The sequence below is a fragment of the Schistocerca americana genome, chromosome 1 (genome assembly GCF_021461395.2).
Source record: "Schistocerca americana isolate TAMUIC-IGC-003095 chromosome 1, iqSchAmer2.1, whole genome shotgun sequence".
Taxonomy (NCBI): Eukaryota; Metazoa; Arthropoda; class Insecta; order Orthoptera; family Acrididae; genus Schistocerca; species Schistocerca americana.
Window position 1 is genome coordinate 819,232,910 of NC_060119.1, and position 17,862 is coordinate 819,250,771.

General features: G+C 41.9%; 1 protein-coding gene across 1 annotated transcript in view; it reads right to left on the bottom strand.

Annotated features, from left to right (window-relative positions):
- Positions 1-17,389, bottom strand: part of LOC124546238 (pyrimidodiazepine synthase-like) — a 70,683-nt gene extending 53,294 nt beyond the window's left edge. The window contains exon 1 of the mRNA XM_047125022.1: positions 17,340-17,389. Coding sequence (XP_046980978.1) covers positions 17,340-17,364 — 25 coding nt within the window. The 5' untranslated portion in view covers positions 17,365-17,389. The remainder of the gene's footprint in view (positions 1-17,339) is intronic.
- Positions 17,390-17,862: the final 473 nt, after the last annotated feature.

Sequence of the window (17,862 nt, forward strand, 5' to 3'; positions counted from 1 at the left end):
AGAGCACTTGCCCGCGAAAGGCAAAGGTCCCGAGTTGGAGCATCGGTCCGGCATACAGTTTTAATCTGCCAGGAAGTTACAATTCTACATATTTTTAAAACCAACTTCGTGGGCCGTGCAGCACTTTGTTCCTTGAAGTAGAAAGAGGTCTTTTACCATCAGGCATGAGAGATTTCCAAATTCAATTTCGTTAATGTATTAAAATATCTTTAAAACTAAAATTTGTGATAGATTCCAATTGCTTCACTTTCAAAGCGTCTTTAACTTGTAACTGGTTAACATTGGCTTAATTTGATTCCACCTACTTATTATTGGTGTGTAGCAGAGCAATAATGTAAAAGACAGACGACTAAATACAGTACTCACAAGATTTCTTCATTGTAATGCTTTTAAATTTCAATAAAATAGTTGGTTCTAGGTGTATGTCCATGTAGTACCTTGGAATATATTTTACGTTTGGAAAGACCTTAATTTTGTCGAGAAATCTTTTTAATTTCAGAAAATTCTGCAGCATTAAAAAGTCAATGCTACCATTAAAAATGGAATAACAAAATACATTTAAATTCCATTGCAAAGTTAACTAGAGGTGGGAGTCTGAAAAGTACCCCAAGATACAACGCTCTTCCCTAATCATTATTAGTGGTGTTGGATAACATGCCCTAAATCTGCAATCAAACTAAATCTTAAATTTTATTATGAAATGTATAATTTGTATCTGATCGTTCATTAGTAATATAGACACAGCTTTTAGAATTAACAGATTGCACCTAAGTAGCTAGTAAGTGACTAAACATTGCAGAAAATATATCCAGGCTGTTACAGTAAAAAATTTATCAACCTTTTTTCATTTCAGAAGAAAAGAATTTTATTTACATGTTTCTTTCCAATTCACGAAATGAAGATACATTCTTTCTATGTGTTTCCCAGCTATTATCAATTCCAAAATATCTCGAAAACTGACAAGAACGGTAAGCTAAGTATAGCAGTAAACTTAGGCGTAAGGTATAACCACAAGTATCCTGGTTCTTTTATCTTTGAAATCTGGCCAGCCTATAGCTAACTAATGAATTTTGTAATTTTTTGGAAGTAATATTTTAGAAACTAATGTCTGCTACTGGTGTACGGAGTGTCTGTCGTAGTAAATCTACGTTTATATGATTTATTGATTAGTATTTAAACTTCGTAATAACTAAATGCTCTAACTCACTTTTGTAAAATAGTTGAAGACATATTTTGGTTTATGACAAGAGTTACGCGTGCGCGCGCACACACACACACATACACACACACACGCACACACAAGCGTGTGCAAGCCAAGTGCTTGTAACATTCACTTCAATTACTTCAGCTTCCATAAGATAATGAACGACTTAAGCATCCTATCTGCTTTTAAGTCGCCCAGTACCGAATAAAGCACCTGAAATGCTTTCTTCAGGCAACTTTCATCAGCGGATATACATTTCAGGAAACTGATGTCACTTGGCTGCATTAGAACAATTTATCAAATTGCTACCGTTTTTGGTCACTGACCATCTGTTTGCTTATAATATAGATGGTACACGTTCAAAGGTAATTCTACTTATCTTTCTCTCTTCTTAGTGTACTTTTTAGCCTTTATGTTACGGCATTGTGACATTATACCATCATGACATATCATATGTATTTTGTGATCATTTTATTAATGCATTTTACTCTGATACTGTTTTATATACTCCACATCACATTCTTGGGGCTCATTACACTCTTTCGTTCTTCATCTCTCTCCCCCCCCCCCCCCCCCCCCCCAGAAGCATGTGGGATATTGTACTATACTTTTTATAGGATTCCTTTGGATAAATGTATGGTTTATCGGCCTCTGCTGTGGATAGTTATTTAAGAGCGTTAATGGGTTATAGTGCTGAAAACTGTTTTCGTATTTTTGATTTTATATTTTTAAGCCATCCATTTACTGGTCACACACTTCATCCCATTCAATACAACCTTTAATTACCTGAACCTGATTACCCTGTTTCTAACTTGGTTTTGAATAATTTTATAAGCTCGCTAGTTATTTGTCTAATGTCCAATTGTTCTCACACATGTGTTCTATGTGTTTGACTACAGTTTAGATGTGTGTGCTACATTATTTTAGCCACCCATATGGACATTAAATAATGTTTTTGTTGACAGGTCTCTTGGATACTATCACTAAGGAACACTTTTTTAAGCTATTGAATTGTAGCAGTGCGTACCGTGCATTGTTTAACACTGGTTTTCATATTTCCATGTTGATGTTGCTTCTCAGTAATATACTGGGAACTGTAATAAAATTTATTTGATCCTATGCTCCTGTCTGTTAGGACACGAGATACACTGAATTATTCATTGTAGCTAGGACTCTCGCATTCTTGTTTTAATTTTGGTTCAAAACTTTTTGTCATAAGTTACTTTAATTGCATTTTTATCAGGTAATGCTTGTTGAGCAGATAGCAGAAAAACTGTTTTTGTTAATTGATGCTGATTGTTTTTGTTTATTTTTTACTTATGACTATACTACAGTTGTTGTATTTGTGGTTGTTATATTTTAAAATTATGTTTGTAAGCCATGATTTACATGATTTAAATTGACTGGTCGTCTTCTTGGCATTGTCTTTGAAGTTACACGTTCTTTGGCTTCTCATGCTACGTCCTGACTACACGTGGCCAGTTTCGCGTTCTGTGTGCACGAGACAGGTTGCTGATGTTTGGAAAGTATTGTTCCGCTATATTATTACTCATGAAACTGACGGTTAGTACGATCGGATGGTTCAGAATGATTGATATGACTGCAGTAGCAAATTTTTCTTAAGTTATAAAAAAAATTGGAAATTTGTGGTAAGGTCTTATGGGACCAAACTGCTGAGGTCATCGGTCCCTAAGCTTACACACTATTTAATCTAGTTTTGCATATTGTGGTTTGGTTGTCATGTCTGTTTTCCAACGTTGATTGGGGTGCCATGAACTACCTGTAAGAATAAAGTCCCATCAGACCTGACTAGTTCACGGTGTGATTATGTTGAGTGTCACTGCTGGTAGGTTTTTTTTCTCTTTTCTTAAATGAAGGAATTGCATGCCTAGAAGAAATTTACGCATGCATAGTAAATTATTTTTTAAAGTGACCTCCTTACCAGAGGAAATCCATATTTCAGTAAATGGGTCCACAGAATCTTCTGTACTGTGTGCTACTACGTGAATGCTGTGACTGTCTCTCTCTCCGCCTTACCCCGCTCGCCCTATCATTGTCCCTGCCTTGCTGTATCTCTGCGGCCATGCTGATTCAGCAGCTAAGCCCCCGCGGCTGAGCCGCCCTGAGCTGCGCTTACCCCTGCGCTCCAGGGCTTTGAGCTCCGCCGCACACGCGAACATAGGCAATGCCAAACCACGCCGCAGCCGCCCTTTGTGGACACCGTTGCGTCAGACTCCCATCTCGCACCATCGATCGCATCGCGAGTGGGAGGAACTTCGCTTCTTTGACGAAGTAGCTACGGGCATCACGCCGAGTTATTTCAGCGATATAATAAGCTAAGCTACGCACAGCTGCTTATGAAAACAGCAAACTCATTATAGATGCAAATAACACGGTGTTACGAGTAACTTATTCGAAGCATCGAATAATAGGTCGTACGTTGATTATGCACTACTCCTCTAAACAGATTGTTACAAATAAATGTTAAGGAAAAGAAAAGGAAACGTTACAGTTCAATTTTCCAAAGACATCAGGGTCCTTATAGGGGGATGATTAGCTTGGATTGTCCAAGGAAGGGAAAAACTTGGCCATAGGCTTGGTAATGTACTGACATTCACCTGAAGTCATTCAGAGAACACACAGAACATCTAACCACGGGAGGCCAATACGTTGGTATCACGGATTTACTTCACACCCTTAGTAGGCCATTAAAACAGTGCAAGTGTCGGGTGACAATTACTGATCTATATGAAATACAATGTCATAACTTCTGAACGGTTTGCGTTAGGACGTTTGAACTGCATGGTTGGCCGCGGGGCATGATGGGAATTAGTATGCGCATGCGACGAAGCCCACTTTCATTTGGATGGGTTCGTCAATAAGCAAAATTGCCTAATTCGGGGGACCGAGAATCAGCGTTTTGCGATCGAGAAGTCTCTTCACCCTCAACGGGTGATTGTGTGGTGTGTAATGTCCAGCCACGGAATAATTGGTCAGATATTCCTTGACGGCTCGGTGACTACTGAACGGTACGTGTTGGTTTCGGAAGATGCTTTCAACCCCATTAACCAAAGTGACCCTAAATTCGACAAGATGTGGTTCATGCAAGACGGAGCTTGACTCTATCGAAGCAGGAGAGTGTCTGATGTCCTTTAGGAGCACTCTGGGGACCACATTCTGGCTCTGGGGTACCCAGAGGCCACTGGCAAGAGCCTCTATTGGCCGCATATCCTCCGGATCAGAACACATGCGACTCCTTTTTGTGCGGCTATGTTGAAGTCAAGGTGTACAGCAATAGCTTCAAAATCATTACTCAGCTGAAAACAGCCATTCAGGAGGTCATCGGCAGCATCAATATTCCGACATTTCGATGTAGAATTTCACTATTCATCTGCGGCACAAAATCGCCAATGATGGCAGGCATATCGAACATGTAACTTCAATCCGTATATCCGCAGTGACGTCGGGGAGGAGGGAGTCACTATGATTTTTGTGGTACAAATGTAAATTCTATGACATTCAAAAAATTTGCACTGGCGGTATTCGCTAGCACAGACAAATAGGACATTCCTGGTCAAGAGAAGCCTGCTGGTGTCAAATATAGGGCTTAATCTGAGGAAGAAATTTCTGGGAATGTGCATTTGTAGCACAGCATTGTATAGTCTTGAATTCTGGAGAGTAGGAAAACCGAAACAGCAGAGAATCGATGCGTTTGAAATGCGCTGTTACAGAGGACTGTTAAAGATTAGACGGGTTGTTAAGATAAGGAATGAGGAGTTCTTCGCAGAATCAGTGAAGAAAGTACCATATGGAAAACAACGACGGGAAGAAAGGACAGAATGATAGGACATGTGTTAAGACATCAGGGGATAATCTCCACGATACTAGAGGGAGCCGTAAAGCTAAAAACTGTAGGGGAAGGCAGAGCTTTGAATACATCCAACAAATCACTGAGGACGCAGGGCGCATGTCCATAAAGAATTGCTCCTTTGTTTCCATAACTGGCCGCTCAAGGCGGCCGAAGTGGCCGAGCGTTTCTAGGCGCTACAATCTGGAACCGCGCGACCGCTACGGTCGTAGGTTCGAATCCTGTCTCGGGCAGGGATGTTTGTGATGTCCTCAGGTTAGCTAGGTTTAAGTAGTTCTAAGTTCTAGGGGACTGATGACCTCAGCAGTTAAGTCCCATAGTGCTCAGAGCCATTTGATTTGGCCGCTCAAAGCACTTACTGAATAATAATTCCCTTCTCAGTTACTTCCCTCCCTCCCACCCCCCACCCCCCACCCCCCCACCCTCGACTCATAGCTCAATCGGTTTCTCTACAAGTTCTGATAATCTTTCGTTCCCTATATTTGTAAATGACAACTTCAGAACTGCAAAGAATGTTTTCCAGTCAAGACTGTCAGAAGTATTTTCTAAATCTACAAATATTATAAATGTAGGTTTATCTTTCTGCAATATAAGATAAATCGTAGGGTCAGTAGAGCCTCTTGTGTACCTGCATTTCTCCGGAACCCAAATTCATCTTCCTCCCGGTAGCTTTCTACCAAGTGTTGAATTTCTCTGCAGATGATCTGTTTAGTCTTTTGCTACAAAGACTTATTAAATTACACCTGCCACCTCCTGCCGTGTTTGGTATTGGGATTCAAAATAGATAGCACACAGATTACGATCTCATCCAGGGCGATGCTTCTTTCATTAGGATATTTCCCGAAACACACACACACACGTGTATATATATATATATATATATATATATATATATATATATATATATATATATATATATATATATATATACAGGGTGTTTCAAAAATGACCGGTATATTTGAAACGGCAATAAAAACTAAACGAGCAGCGATAGAAATACACAGTTTGTTGCAATATGCTTGGGACAACAGTACATTTTCAGGCAGACAAACTTTCGAAATTACTGTAGTTACAATTTTCAACAACAGATGGCGCTGCGGTCTGGGAAACTCTATAGTACGATATTTTCCACATATCCACCATGCGTAGCAGTAATATGGCGTAGTCTCTGAATGAAATTACCCGAAACCTTTGACAACGTGTCTGGCGGAATGGCTTCACATGCAGATGAGATGTACTGCTTCAGCTGTTCAATTGTTTCTGGATTCTGGCGGTACACCTGGTCTTTCAAGTGTCCCCACAGAAAGAAGTCACAGGGGTTTATGTCTGGCGAATAGGGAGGCCAATCCACGCCGCCTCCTGTATGTTTCGGATAGCCCAAAGCAATCACACGATCATCGAAATATTCATTCAGGAAATTAAAGACGTCGGCCGTGCGATGTGGCCGGGCACCATCTTGCATAAACCACGAGGTGTTCTCAGTGTCGTCTAAGGCAGTTTGTACCGCCACAAATTCACGAAGAATGTCCAGGTAGCGTGATGCAGTAATCGTTTCGGATTTGAAAAATGGGCCAATGATTCCTTTGGAAGAAATGGCGGCCCAGACCAGTACTTTTTGAGGATGCAGGGACGATGGGACTGCAACATGGGGCTTTTCGGTTCCCCATATGCGCCAGTTCTGTTTATTGATGAAGCCGTCCAGGTAAAAATAAGCTTCGTCAGTAAACCAAATGCTGCCCACATGCATATCGCCGTCATGAATCCTGTGCACTATATCGTTAGCGAATGTCTCTCGTGCAGCAATGGTAGCGGCGCTGAGGGGTTGCCGCGTTTGAATTTTGTATGGATAGAGGTGTAAACTCTGGCGCATGAGACGATACGTGGACGTTGGCGTCATTTGGACCGCAGCTGCAACATGGCGAACGGAAACCCGAGGCCGCTGTTGGATCACCTGCTGCACTAGCTGCGCGTTGCCCTCTGTGGTTGCCGTACGCGGTCGCCCTACCTTTCCAGCACGTTCATCCGTCACGTTCCCAGTCCGTTGAAATTTTTCAAACAGATCCTTTATTGTATCGCTTTTCGGTCCTTTGGTTACGTTAAACCTTCGTTGAAAACTTCGTCTTGTTGCAACAACACTGTGTTCTAGGCGGTGGAATTCCAACACCAGAAAAATCCTCTGTTCTAAGGAATAAACCATGTTGTCTACAGCACACTTGCACGTTGTGAACAGCACACGCTTACAGCAGAAAGACGACGTACAGAATGGCGCACCCACAGACTGCGTTGTCTTCTATATCTTTCACATCACTTGCAGCGCCATCTGTTGTTGAAAATTGTAACTACAGTAATTTCGAAAGTTTGTCCGCCTGAAAATGTACTGTTGTCCCAAGCATATTGCAACAAACGGTGTATTTCTATCGCTGCTCGTTTCGTTTTTATTGCCGTTTCAAATATACCGGTCATTTTTGAAACACCCTATATATATATATATATATATATATATATATATATATATATATATATATATCGAATGTCAATCAGTTTAACAAGAATGGTCTTCAGGGAAAAACACCTCTTAATCTTCCGGGCTTACGATAATAAATAACACAAATGTAAGTAATATTTTTAGTATTGGCTGCAAAATTGTGAATGTGGACTCTAATAGAAATTCTGGAGGAATTTTGTTGGGCAGTTTCAGAGGAACTCGTTTCGCCAACGTTATGATTAATACGAACTTCCATTTAATAGATTTAATCAGTGCTTCACACATAATTTCTACTAAAAGTAAATTATTCAGAAACCTTCGATAGAAACCCATTACTAGACTAAATATAAATCTGTGACTTGACTATGTCGACAGTTTACAGAGAAAACAACCATTTCCCAGTAGCATCGCTCTTGCGTTTCCACTTAGCGTTCATTATAGATCATTACACTAAAGGTCGAGCAGAAATGCACAAAGGCTTTCTAGTACAGTTATGTAACACTTCGACGTTGGTCCCAGCAGTAAGAGTATCCATTTAAATTTCTGACGTTCTGTTAACCACAATCAGACGGAAACTCCACTTGTAATTTTCATTGATCGTCTGCTGGAAGAGATTACTGGCCGCGCAGTATACGCCGACGTTGCATAAGAGGTCGGTACTGGAAATTTGTTGAGGGTCACTGTTGGCAACTTCATTACTCCGAGTCAATGATAAATATTTGTAGCAATCACAAAACGATGTGTCGAAGAATAAATAAAGCCCATTCGTTATTTGAAGCCTCTTTGATTATGCGGTTTGACAATCTTTCATTCTCTGTCATGCAAACAAATCACGTGCGCGGCGAAATGTTCTCTCAGTCATCGATTCTCCCCCCCCCCCCCTCCATCCCCCCCTCATCACGCCCTCCCTCACGTTCTAGATTTTTTTCACTAACTCTAATGCTGACAAAACGTTTCACATCCGGAAATAATCGAGATAGGGGCACAGTATTTATTATGTAAAATCATACACGCCGCGATAAAAATTTATCCACACACTGCCAATGTAGTGCCCCTTGCCCATTGTCCTCATTACTGGCGGCATTTCACCGATTCCCGTAAGAGTTCGAGCCACGTGTGCATCCGCACTCAAGAGATCCTACGGAAATCGGTGAAATGCCACGAGTAACGCGGGTAGCGGGCAAGGGGCAATACATTAGTAGTTGAGAATTTGGGGCTGACAGCAGGCGCGCTAGGGTGGTCCGTGCAGTTGCGATGACCACTGTGACCGGATGGCGCAGTGGTCAGAGCATCTGCCTAGTAAGCAGGAGACATGGGTTCGAATCCCGCTCCAATACGAATTTTCAACTTTTCTCATTGCTTTAAGGCAGTCCCGTCTCGCAGCCAATGTGTGGGCTTCCTTTGCGTCCAAATATATAGGTCAGACGGGAAGAAACTTCGGGAGCCGCTTTAGAGAGAACATTAATGATTCCAGCGCAAAGGTGGCACTAAGCGGGCATTTGCACAAAACTGGTCATCTTATTATGGAAATCCGAAAGAATATGCACGGACTATATTGCGAAAGCAAAGGCAATACCCTTGTTTTGGAAGTAGTCGAGTTTTGTTCTGCTCTACAAAGATTCATTTATTCTACCTTGAATGCCCGGACAAACCTGCGACACAATGGTGTTTTAGCAAATGTTGACTATCTAAACAGATAGGCCTTACTCCTACAGCCCACTGTTTTATTGTAATAGGTCTTTAGCTTCCCAGATTAGCCCTTCGCGTTTGTCTACTAATATGGCATCGTTTTTGTGAAAGACGGAATTTGTACTACCACTCGTTCTTTCTTAATATTTTACATTTTAAATGTGTGCTTTCAGATTTTTTTTTATAAACAAGGCTTAGTCTTTTGTATACTGCGTTACATATTTTTAATAGTTTAACACATCTACAGCTGAACCCAATCCTTGATGCCTTCTATAGCGACGGTTTTGTTTTCGTCGCTTCTAATGCCACCTGTGAACACCTTCCGCATTGCAGAACGGTCATGACTACCTTGACCGCTGTCGCTCAACTACCTGCACGTGGCACAGTAAGGCTCTTCTCGTTTTTTGGGTTCAGACTTTGAAACTGTCTGGGTGCTTTATTAGTCTACAGCTTTGTTTAAACGGTTTGGTTTTTATCCAGGTATATTTCTATAGTTTCGACTGCCCCCTTTATTTTAACTATGGACTACCGCTTTAGTTGCGCGGGCTAGCCGTGCGTTCTAGAGCGCCTTGTCACGGTACGTGCGGCTCCTCCCGTCGGAGGTTCGATTCCTCCCTCGGGCATGGATGTGCGTGTTGTCCATAGCGTAAGTTAGTTTAAGTTTAAGTAGTGTGTAGGTTTAGGTACCGATGACCTCAGCAGTTTGGTCCCGTAAGACCTTACCACAAATTTCCAATTACTATCGCTTTAGGCGCCCTATTAGTTTACAGCTTGATGTAAATGATGGGGAGTGGCTCTAAGGCAGTTAACTTTCCTCTATGACTTGTTAAAAAGAATCTATGTGAGCACTCTTCAAGTATTGTTGTATAATACTACTTTTCAGTGTCCCTATATTCTTCTGACCATTGTTAAGAATTCTTTGTGAAAAAAATAATTCGTTATTAATGTTGTACAGATCACCTGAGGATGTGTCTTCAATTGACGCGAAACCGGTCGTAACTTTTAATAAAAATTATTTTACAGCCACTGAAGATCATTTCATTCAAAATATTTTACACACATTTAAACGTCGGTCGTTGCGTAATTTATGAATATTTTGATGTATGATTAATAATTTAGCACGTCCATTATGTGCATCATCTTTAAGAAAGTATTGTCACCTGAGAAAGTAAAAAGCAAAAGGAACGAAATACGGATTTAACGTACAGTCAACGAAGCAAAAGTTCGATTAGGACAAGTACGGGGAAGGATATCGCCGTCCTGCCAATCGCTTTAATAGCTGTAGGTAAACCGCAGAAAGCCTAACGGCTGGACGGGTAAATGATTCCCATTCTTCTCGAACGTACTGCGGTCTCTTCTGTTGCCTGGGTTGGCACCCCTTGATTGTTGATAATTATTAAGCAGACTCATTACAAGCTTTGGGTGGATATTGGTTTGTCTAAAACAAATAGTTTCATGAGAACTCGGTACTCCAGTAGTGCATCGATTTTAACGTAAATTACCCAGGTTGATCAGTTTAAAAAATCTAACGAATAAAACAATATTTTTCTTCTCATTTCCACACATAACTTGCGTTATGGCGCAGGATATGCGATCTTGAGTGAAATATGATACTATTGATATCAGCGCCATCCCTGAGCCAGGCCGACAGTTTTTCACCTTTTAATCGCATACACTCCTTAAAGAAGCCATCTCCGACCAATTATCACTCTTCTGTGAAATCAGACTAATTAATTTACTGAATAAGGGTGCTATATACGGCAGCAAAAGTGTACCAGAATGTCTTCGAGGACCGTCAGTTTCGTACAGGCGGGAACGAAAGGAAAACTGGAGCTTTTGCGATTCACTTTAAATACGCATTACCTTGGCAATGGCGTATTACGTTGGGATGGACTAAACTACTAATTTCGAATAATAGGTTACAATGCTCCAGATATAATTACGTAAGAGTTTCCGGGGACCTATTAATTGATTGATGTCTTCGGCGTAGGACTTGAAGTAGACTGCAACCAGAGAAACACGTTCTATTACTGTTGCAGTGTTTTCGGACTGTTCTATGTCGTTGAATAAATAATTTTCAATTTTCACTTATTTAAGGTTTGTTTAAAATTCCAGACAATGTAGTCACGCTACATTCAACAAATAAGAATTTTTATTTAAATATAGAATCTTGTCTATATACAAAATTAAATGTGGCAGTAATCTTTGACTTTGCCATGGTATATCGCATTTGCATAATATGCTAGTATAGCAAGAAGGTAGCTGCTTTCAAATGAACGAATACTTTGCAGGCTCACGAATGCACCCTGACCACACAGAGCTATCTACACTGATGAACTAGAACTTTGTGGTCAATGCCCACCTCGAGACGGAAGGAAGGATCAAGAAAGGATGGGCATTTAGGGTTTGACGTACGGTCGAAAACGCGGTTGTTAGAGATGGATGTACAAGCTCGGATTACGAAAGGATGGGGAAGGAAATCGGACGTATCCTTCTCAAGGAACTATCCCGGCATTTGCGTGGAGCTATTTGGAGAAATCGCGGAAGATCTAAATCTGGATGGCTGGACGAGAATTTGAACTGACAGCATTCCCAATGTTAATCCACTGTGATAGCGAGACATAGTGGGACCTAGTGGAGTTGCGGGCATATAACAAACCGTGCGTTTACACCTATGCGACTTGCACCTAGTCGCTGTGCGTTGCTTACCCCACACGCAAGTAGATGCACGCGTATAGGTGCGTACCTCTTCCTCAACATGTGCGTTCGAGGATTCCATTCACACCTGTGTTCACAATGGGCGCCTCTACCTCCGTTTGGGGAAGTCCTTACCACAAATTTATAATTTCATCAGTCTTCCAACTGGTTTGATGAAGTCGGCCACGAATTCCTCTCCTAATGCCAACCTCTTCATTTCAGAGCCGCGCTTGCAACCTAAGTCCTCAATTATTTGCTGAATGTATCTCAATATTTGTCTTCTTCTACAGTTTTTGACCTCTACATCTCCATCTATTACCATGGAAGTCATTCCCTGATGTCTTAACAGATGTCCTATCATCTTGTTCCATCTTCTTGCCAGTGTTTTCCACATGTTCCTTCCCTCTCCGATTTTGCGTAGAACCTCCTCATTCCTTACCTTATCAGTTCACCTAATTTTCAACATTCGTCTGTAGCACCACAACTCATATGCTTCAATTCTCTTATGTTCCGGATTTCCCACAGTTCGTGTTTCAGTATTATACAGTGCTGTGCTCCAAAGGTACATTCTCAGAAATTTCTGCCTCACTTAAGGCCTATTTTTGATAATAGTAGACTTCTCTCGGTCAGGAATGCCCTGAATCTTCCTTTTATTTGTCTCATTGCTTCTTCGGTGTATAGATTCAACAGCAGGGGCGAAAGAATACATCTCCGTCTCACACCCTTTTTAATCTGAGCACTTAGTCTTCCCCTCTTATGTTCCTTCTTCGTTCTTCTACGTATTGTATATTACCCGTCTATCCATATAGCGAATCTCTATTTTCCTCAGAATTTCGAACATCTTGAACCATTTTACGTTGTCTAACACTTTTTCCTGATCGACAGATCCTATGAAAGTTTCTTGAGTTTTATTTAGTCTTGCTTCCATGATCAACTGCAGCGTCAGAATTGCCTCTCTGGTGCCTTTACCTTTCCTAAACCAAATTGATCGTCGTCTAACACATCTGAAATTTTCTTTTCCATTCTTCTCTACACTGTTCTTGTCGGCAACTTGGAGGCAAGAGCTTTTAAGCTGATTGTGCGATAATTATCGCCCTTGTCAGCTCTTGCAGTCTTCGGAATTGTGTGAATGCGACTTTTTCGAAAGTGAGTTGGTACATCGATAGACTCACACATTCTTCACACCAACGTGAATAGTTGTTTTGTTGCCCATTCCCCCAATGATTTTAAAATTTCTCATGGAATGTTATCTATCCGTTCTGTCTTATTTGATCTTAAGTCCTCGAAAGATCTTTTAATCCCCGTCCCATCAAAGAGGCCTTCGGTGTACTCTTCCCACCTATCCCGTCTCTCCTCTGCATTTTACAGTGGAATTCCCGTTGCACTCTTAATGTTACCACTCTTGCTTATAATTTCACCGAAAGTTATATTGACATTCCTTTATGCTGAGTCAGTCCGTCCGACAATCATTTATTTTTCGATTTCTTCACATTTTTCATGCACCCATTTCGTCTTAGCTTCCCTACACTCCCTGTTTATTTCATTCCCCAGCGACTTATATTTCTGCATTCCTGAAGTTACCTGAACATTTTTGTACTTCCTTCTTACATCGATCAACTGATGTATTTCTTCTGTTATCCACGGTTAATTCGCAGTTTCCTTCTTTGTACCTATGTTTATCTTTCCAACTTCTGTGGTTGTCCTTTTTAGAGATTTCCATTCCTCTTCAACTGTACTGCCTGCTGAGCTATTCATTATTGCTTTATCGACACCCTTACAGAACGTCAAGGGCATTTCCTCATTCCTCAGTACTTCCGTATCCCATTTCTTTTCGTATTGATTCTTCCTCACTAATCTCTTAAACTTCAGCCTACTCTTCATCGCTGCTACATTGTGATCTGAGATTATATCTGCCCCTGGACACAGTTTACAGTCCATTATCTGATTTCTGAATGTCTATCTGACTGTGATGTAAATGACTTAAATCTTTCCGTATCACCCGGCCGTTTCCAAGTATACCTCCTCTTGTGACTCTTGAACAGAGTATTCGCTATTATCAGCTGAAATTTTTGCTAGAACTCAGTTAGTCTCTCTCCTGTCTTATTCCTAGTACAAAGCCCATATTGTCCTGTAACTTTTCCTTCTACTTCTTCCGCTAAAGCTGCATTCCAGTCCCCCATGAGTATTCGATTTGCATATACATTTACGTAGTAGTGACGATACGGATCCCAAGCGAGGACATCGACTGACATAAACAGTGTTGACAAATGTCTTATATGGCCTGATGCCTGGGAACGAAATGCATCTTCCGGGAACAGTCTAAGACCTGCTGACATTACAATCCTGAGTATTCAGAACACTTTTATCACTTTTCGAAGTTTTATTTACTTCTGACGTTGCGTCATATTAGTGAATTCTGGTTGCTAAAAAGTCGCACACGTAGTCTGGATTCTTGTGAGCACAGGTTGTCCTTACTAGACGGGAAAGTAGAAATTTATCTACGATCTGATGGAGAAAGATATCAACTTTAGCCAAGCTGTACGTGTAGATTGCTGGGTCTCTTAAACGAAAAATGTAAGCTGTGTTTACACACTGTCAACCAGTGCAACACTTCCTCTTAGAGGCTTTGTAGATTTTATTGTTAGAAATACACTGATCAGCCAGAACATTACGACCATCGACCTATTATCGATATAAACTCGTCCAGGCAATAGCAGCGTCACCTGGCGAGGAATGACTGCTAGTCAGACACACGTACGGTGCGTTTAGTATCAGTGAGCGTGCAGTCCGTGTGTATAATGGGGAAGGCGTGCGATCTACCTGCGTCTGATTGAGGGCATATTGTTATGGCCTGGACGCTTGAAACGAGCATTTCGGAAACTGCACGATTGTTGGGTGTTCCAGGAGTGCTGTGAAGAGTGTCTTCAACACATGGGATGTACAGGGTGGCAGCCAGTCAAGGAATATTTTAGGGAATTGGTTCAAAAAATTTGTTTCAAAGGTCCAGTGAAATCTTAACAAGTTTTCTCCCATAGCAGCTTTGGCTGTGCCTACGTAACACAACTTGCCTGCCTTTCGGAAATGGGGCAGTTCTGGCCAGTTAAAGCTGCTGACAAGAGACGCCTTGAGCCCTCTGCTGAAATTGCTTGTGAATTCACGCTATGGGTTTTAGCCAATAGCGTGCGTGGGATACGGGCCACGTATGTAGACGCTGGAGCGTTCCGCAGCGCAGAACACAGTTGCCTCTCTCTCTTGAGATCCAGACCTCGAGCAGAGCAGACGTCATTCGTGGGAGGCAGAGCCTCCGGCTCTGCGTTTCACGATCAGCCGCCGACGTAAGTTAACATGAACCTTCTCCCCTTCCGTTGCCCACTTTAGTTAGTTATTCGAGCTCCTAGACTGGCCTAAATCTGGTAACTTCCGACCCGAGGCGCGCCCCTTGTATACAGTACACTCAAATATATTCTCTTTATTTTATCTAATTTGCTGTTCTGTCATTTAACGGCAACCCTGGATGCCCACTTACAAGTCCTGACCTCCTGTTCATTGCCGCCTTAAGCCGCATAATCCAACTACCTTTCCCCCCCTTCCCTGCCCATGTATAGTGAAACCACGTCCAGACGTCGTGACGTTGGGCGCCCACCTTCATTACAAATGTCGAACGTCGTACGCTGGGCGGACTGCTAAAACAGGACAGGCGGCAAACTGTCGTGGAGCTGACTTTAATGTTGGGCAGAGTAAAAATGTGTCTGAACACACAGTGCACCGAACATTCCTAATGATGGGCTGATGACCCATGCATGTGCCAATTAACACCACGATATCGGCACCTACGAGTGAAATGAACACGAGACCATCGGCATTGGATGTTGGCGCAGTGGCAGAGCGTTGCATGGTCTGATGAATCCCTACACCTTCTTCGTCAGCCGATGTGAGCGCGCGAATTCGTCGTCCACCACATGTACGACGAGACAGAGATAAGCTGGCGGCCGCTCCATTATGCTCTGAGGAGCGTTCACGTGGCCATCCATGGGTCCAGTGGAGCTCTTGCGAGGCACCATGACGGCCAAGGTGTATCGTACACTGGTCGCAGACCAACTAAATCCCTTCATGACGATCATATTTCCGTACGGCAGTGGAATTTTTCAACAAGATAATACTCCATGTCACTAACCTAGGAGTGTGATGGAACAAAGTGGCGAATTCCAATTGATTTATTGGTCCCCCAGCTCTCCAGATCTGAACCCTATCGAACATATTTTGAAGTGCCTGAACGTGGTGCCAGAGCTCATCGCCCTTCTCCCTGGAATTTAAGGAAATTGAATAAACTTGTTGTAGCAGGGATTCACAGTTTTAAAAATTTTTTTCAAGGACATCATCTTTACGCCAGTGAATGTTGTAATTTTTTATTACACTATTGCAATTTCGGCCTTAAGCCATTATCAAGTGCTGATATTATGGCTTTATCCCATGTCAACGCGCCCCTTGTATACAGTACACTCAAATATATTCTCTTTATTTTATCTAATTTGCTGTTCTGTCATTTAACGGCAACCCTGGATGCCCACTTACAAGTCCTGACCTCCTGCCATAATATCAGCACTTGATAATGGCCTAAGGCCGACATTGCAATAGGTAATAAAAACTTATAACAGTCGCTGGCGTAAAGACGATGTCCTTCAAATAAGGAAATTGACTTATGTGTGCAGATGGGGTGCAAACTCCGTCTAGCGACCTACCAAGTCCTCATTTCTTCCATGTCACGACACGTCACCGCTGTTACCCGTGCCAAAGATGGACATACCGTCTGTTAGGTAGTGGTCATAATGCTCTGGAAGATAAGGGTGTATCTTTGGCCGAACGCTTGATATATTCTGTGATGACAGCAATTAAATTTGCTCTAGATATACAAAAATGGATCTTAATAACACCGTGTAAATTCATGTGGTTCCTTCAGGGCCGTCTGGTTGTATTTTGTAAGTCTACTAATGACTGCTAATCGACGACATCGTGAACAGTTCCATAATTCGTTTGGTATTAGTCTTTTTTTGTGATGTCTTTCCTTAAAATAAGAGGTGCACAAAGGAGTGGGAAGAATAGGTTCCGTTTTTCTATGCCTACCTCTGTCTTAATGCCTTGTCGACAGCGTTATACGTAACTGAGTGCCCCGCTTTACCTTGACTAGAGACGAGTATTAACGTGCCTTGTAAATTAGTGGCCAACGGTCCCAACACCAATAGAGAAATATTGCTACAAGAAGCTAGTGATTTTACAAAAATAACAGCGTAACGCAACACTGTCACGAAATGGTGGACAGGCCTTTTTAGCGTAGAAGCAGATCGCGAAAAATCTTCAGAATTGTTACTTATCCATTTGAAGAAAGAAATTAAACTTACCTTTCTGGAGGAACCGGACGCTCATCTTGTTACGATAAATCAGCAGTGGAGAGTCTGATGCAGTTTCTTTATAAACTCTGCAGTGCTTTATAAACTCTGTTTCACTATGGGTCGCGTTTTCTGACGCTCTGTCATTCAGAACGCCCCAGTCAGAAATGACAGGCTATCGAGCTGCGGGGCCTTGCAGGTAGCGTCCAGACTGCTCATGTTCGCATCATTACAATTCTGAAAAGGAATAAACACGGCCTGTTGGGAAGGTCGGGCCACCGAGGCAACTGAATATCAAAATGATTTAGGTCTTTGAACATTTCCAATCCGACACGTTTCGTATCGAATTCATTTCCTGAAATATTTCTTCGGATGTTGATGATGATACGTGCGTCTGTCACGTACTAATGTGTGTGAAATTCTGTAATCTACACTGCCTTTGTAAGGAGACGAAGCTGGATTCCAACCGCGTTCGAACCTCCTCCATGCGTTTCTCCCGTCGGTTTCCAATGGTTTCTCGTAAAAACAATATTAT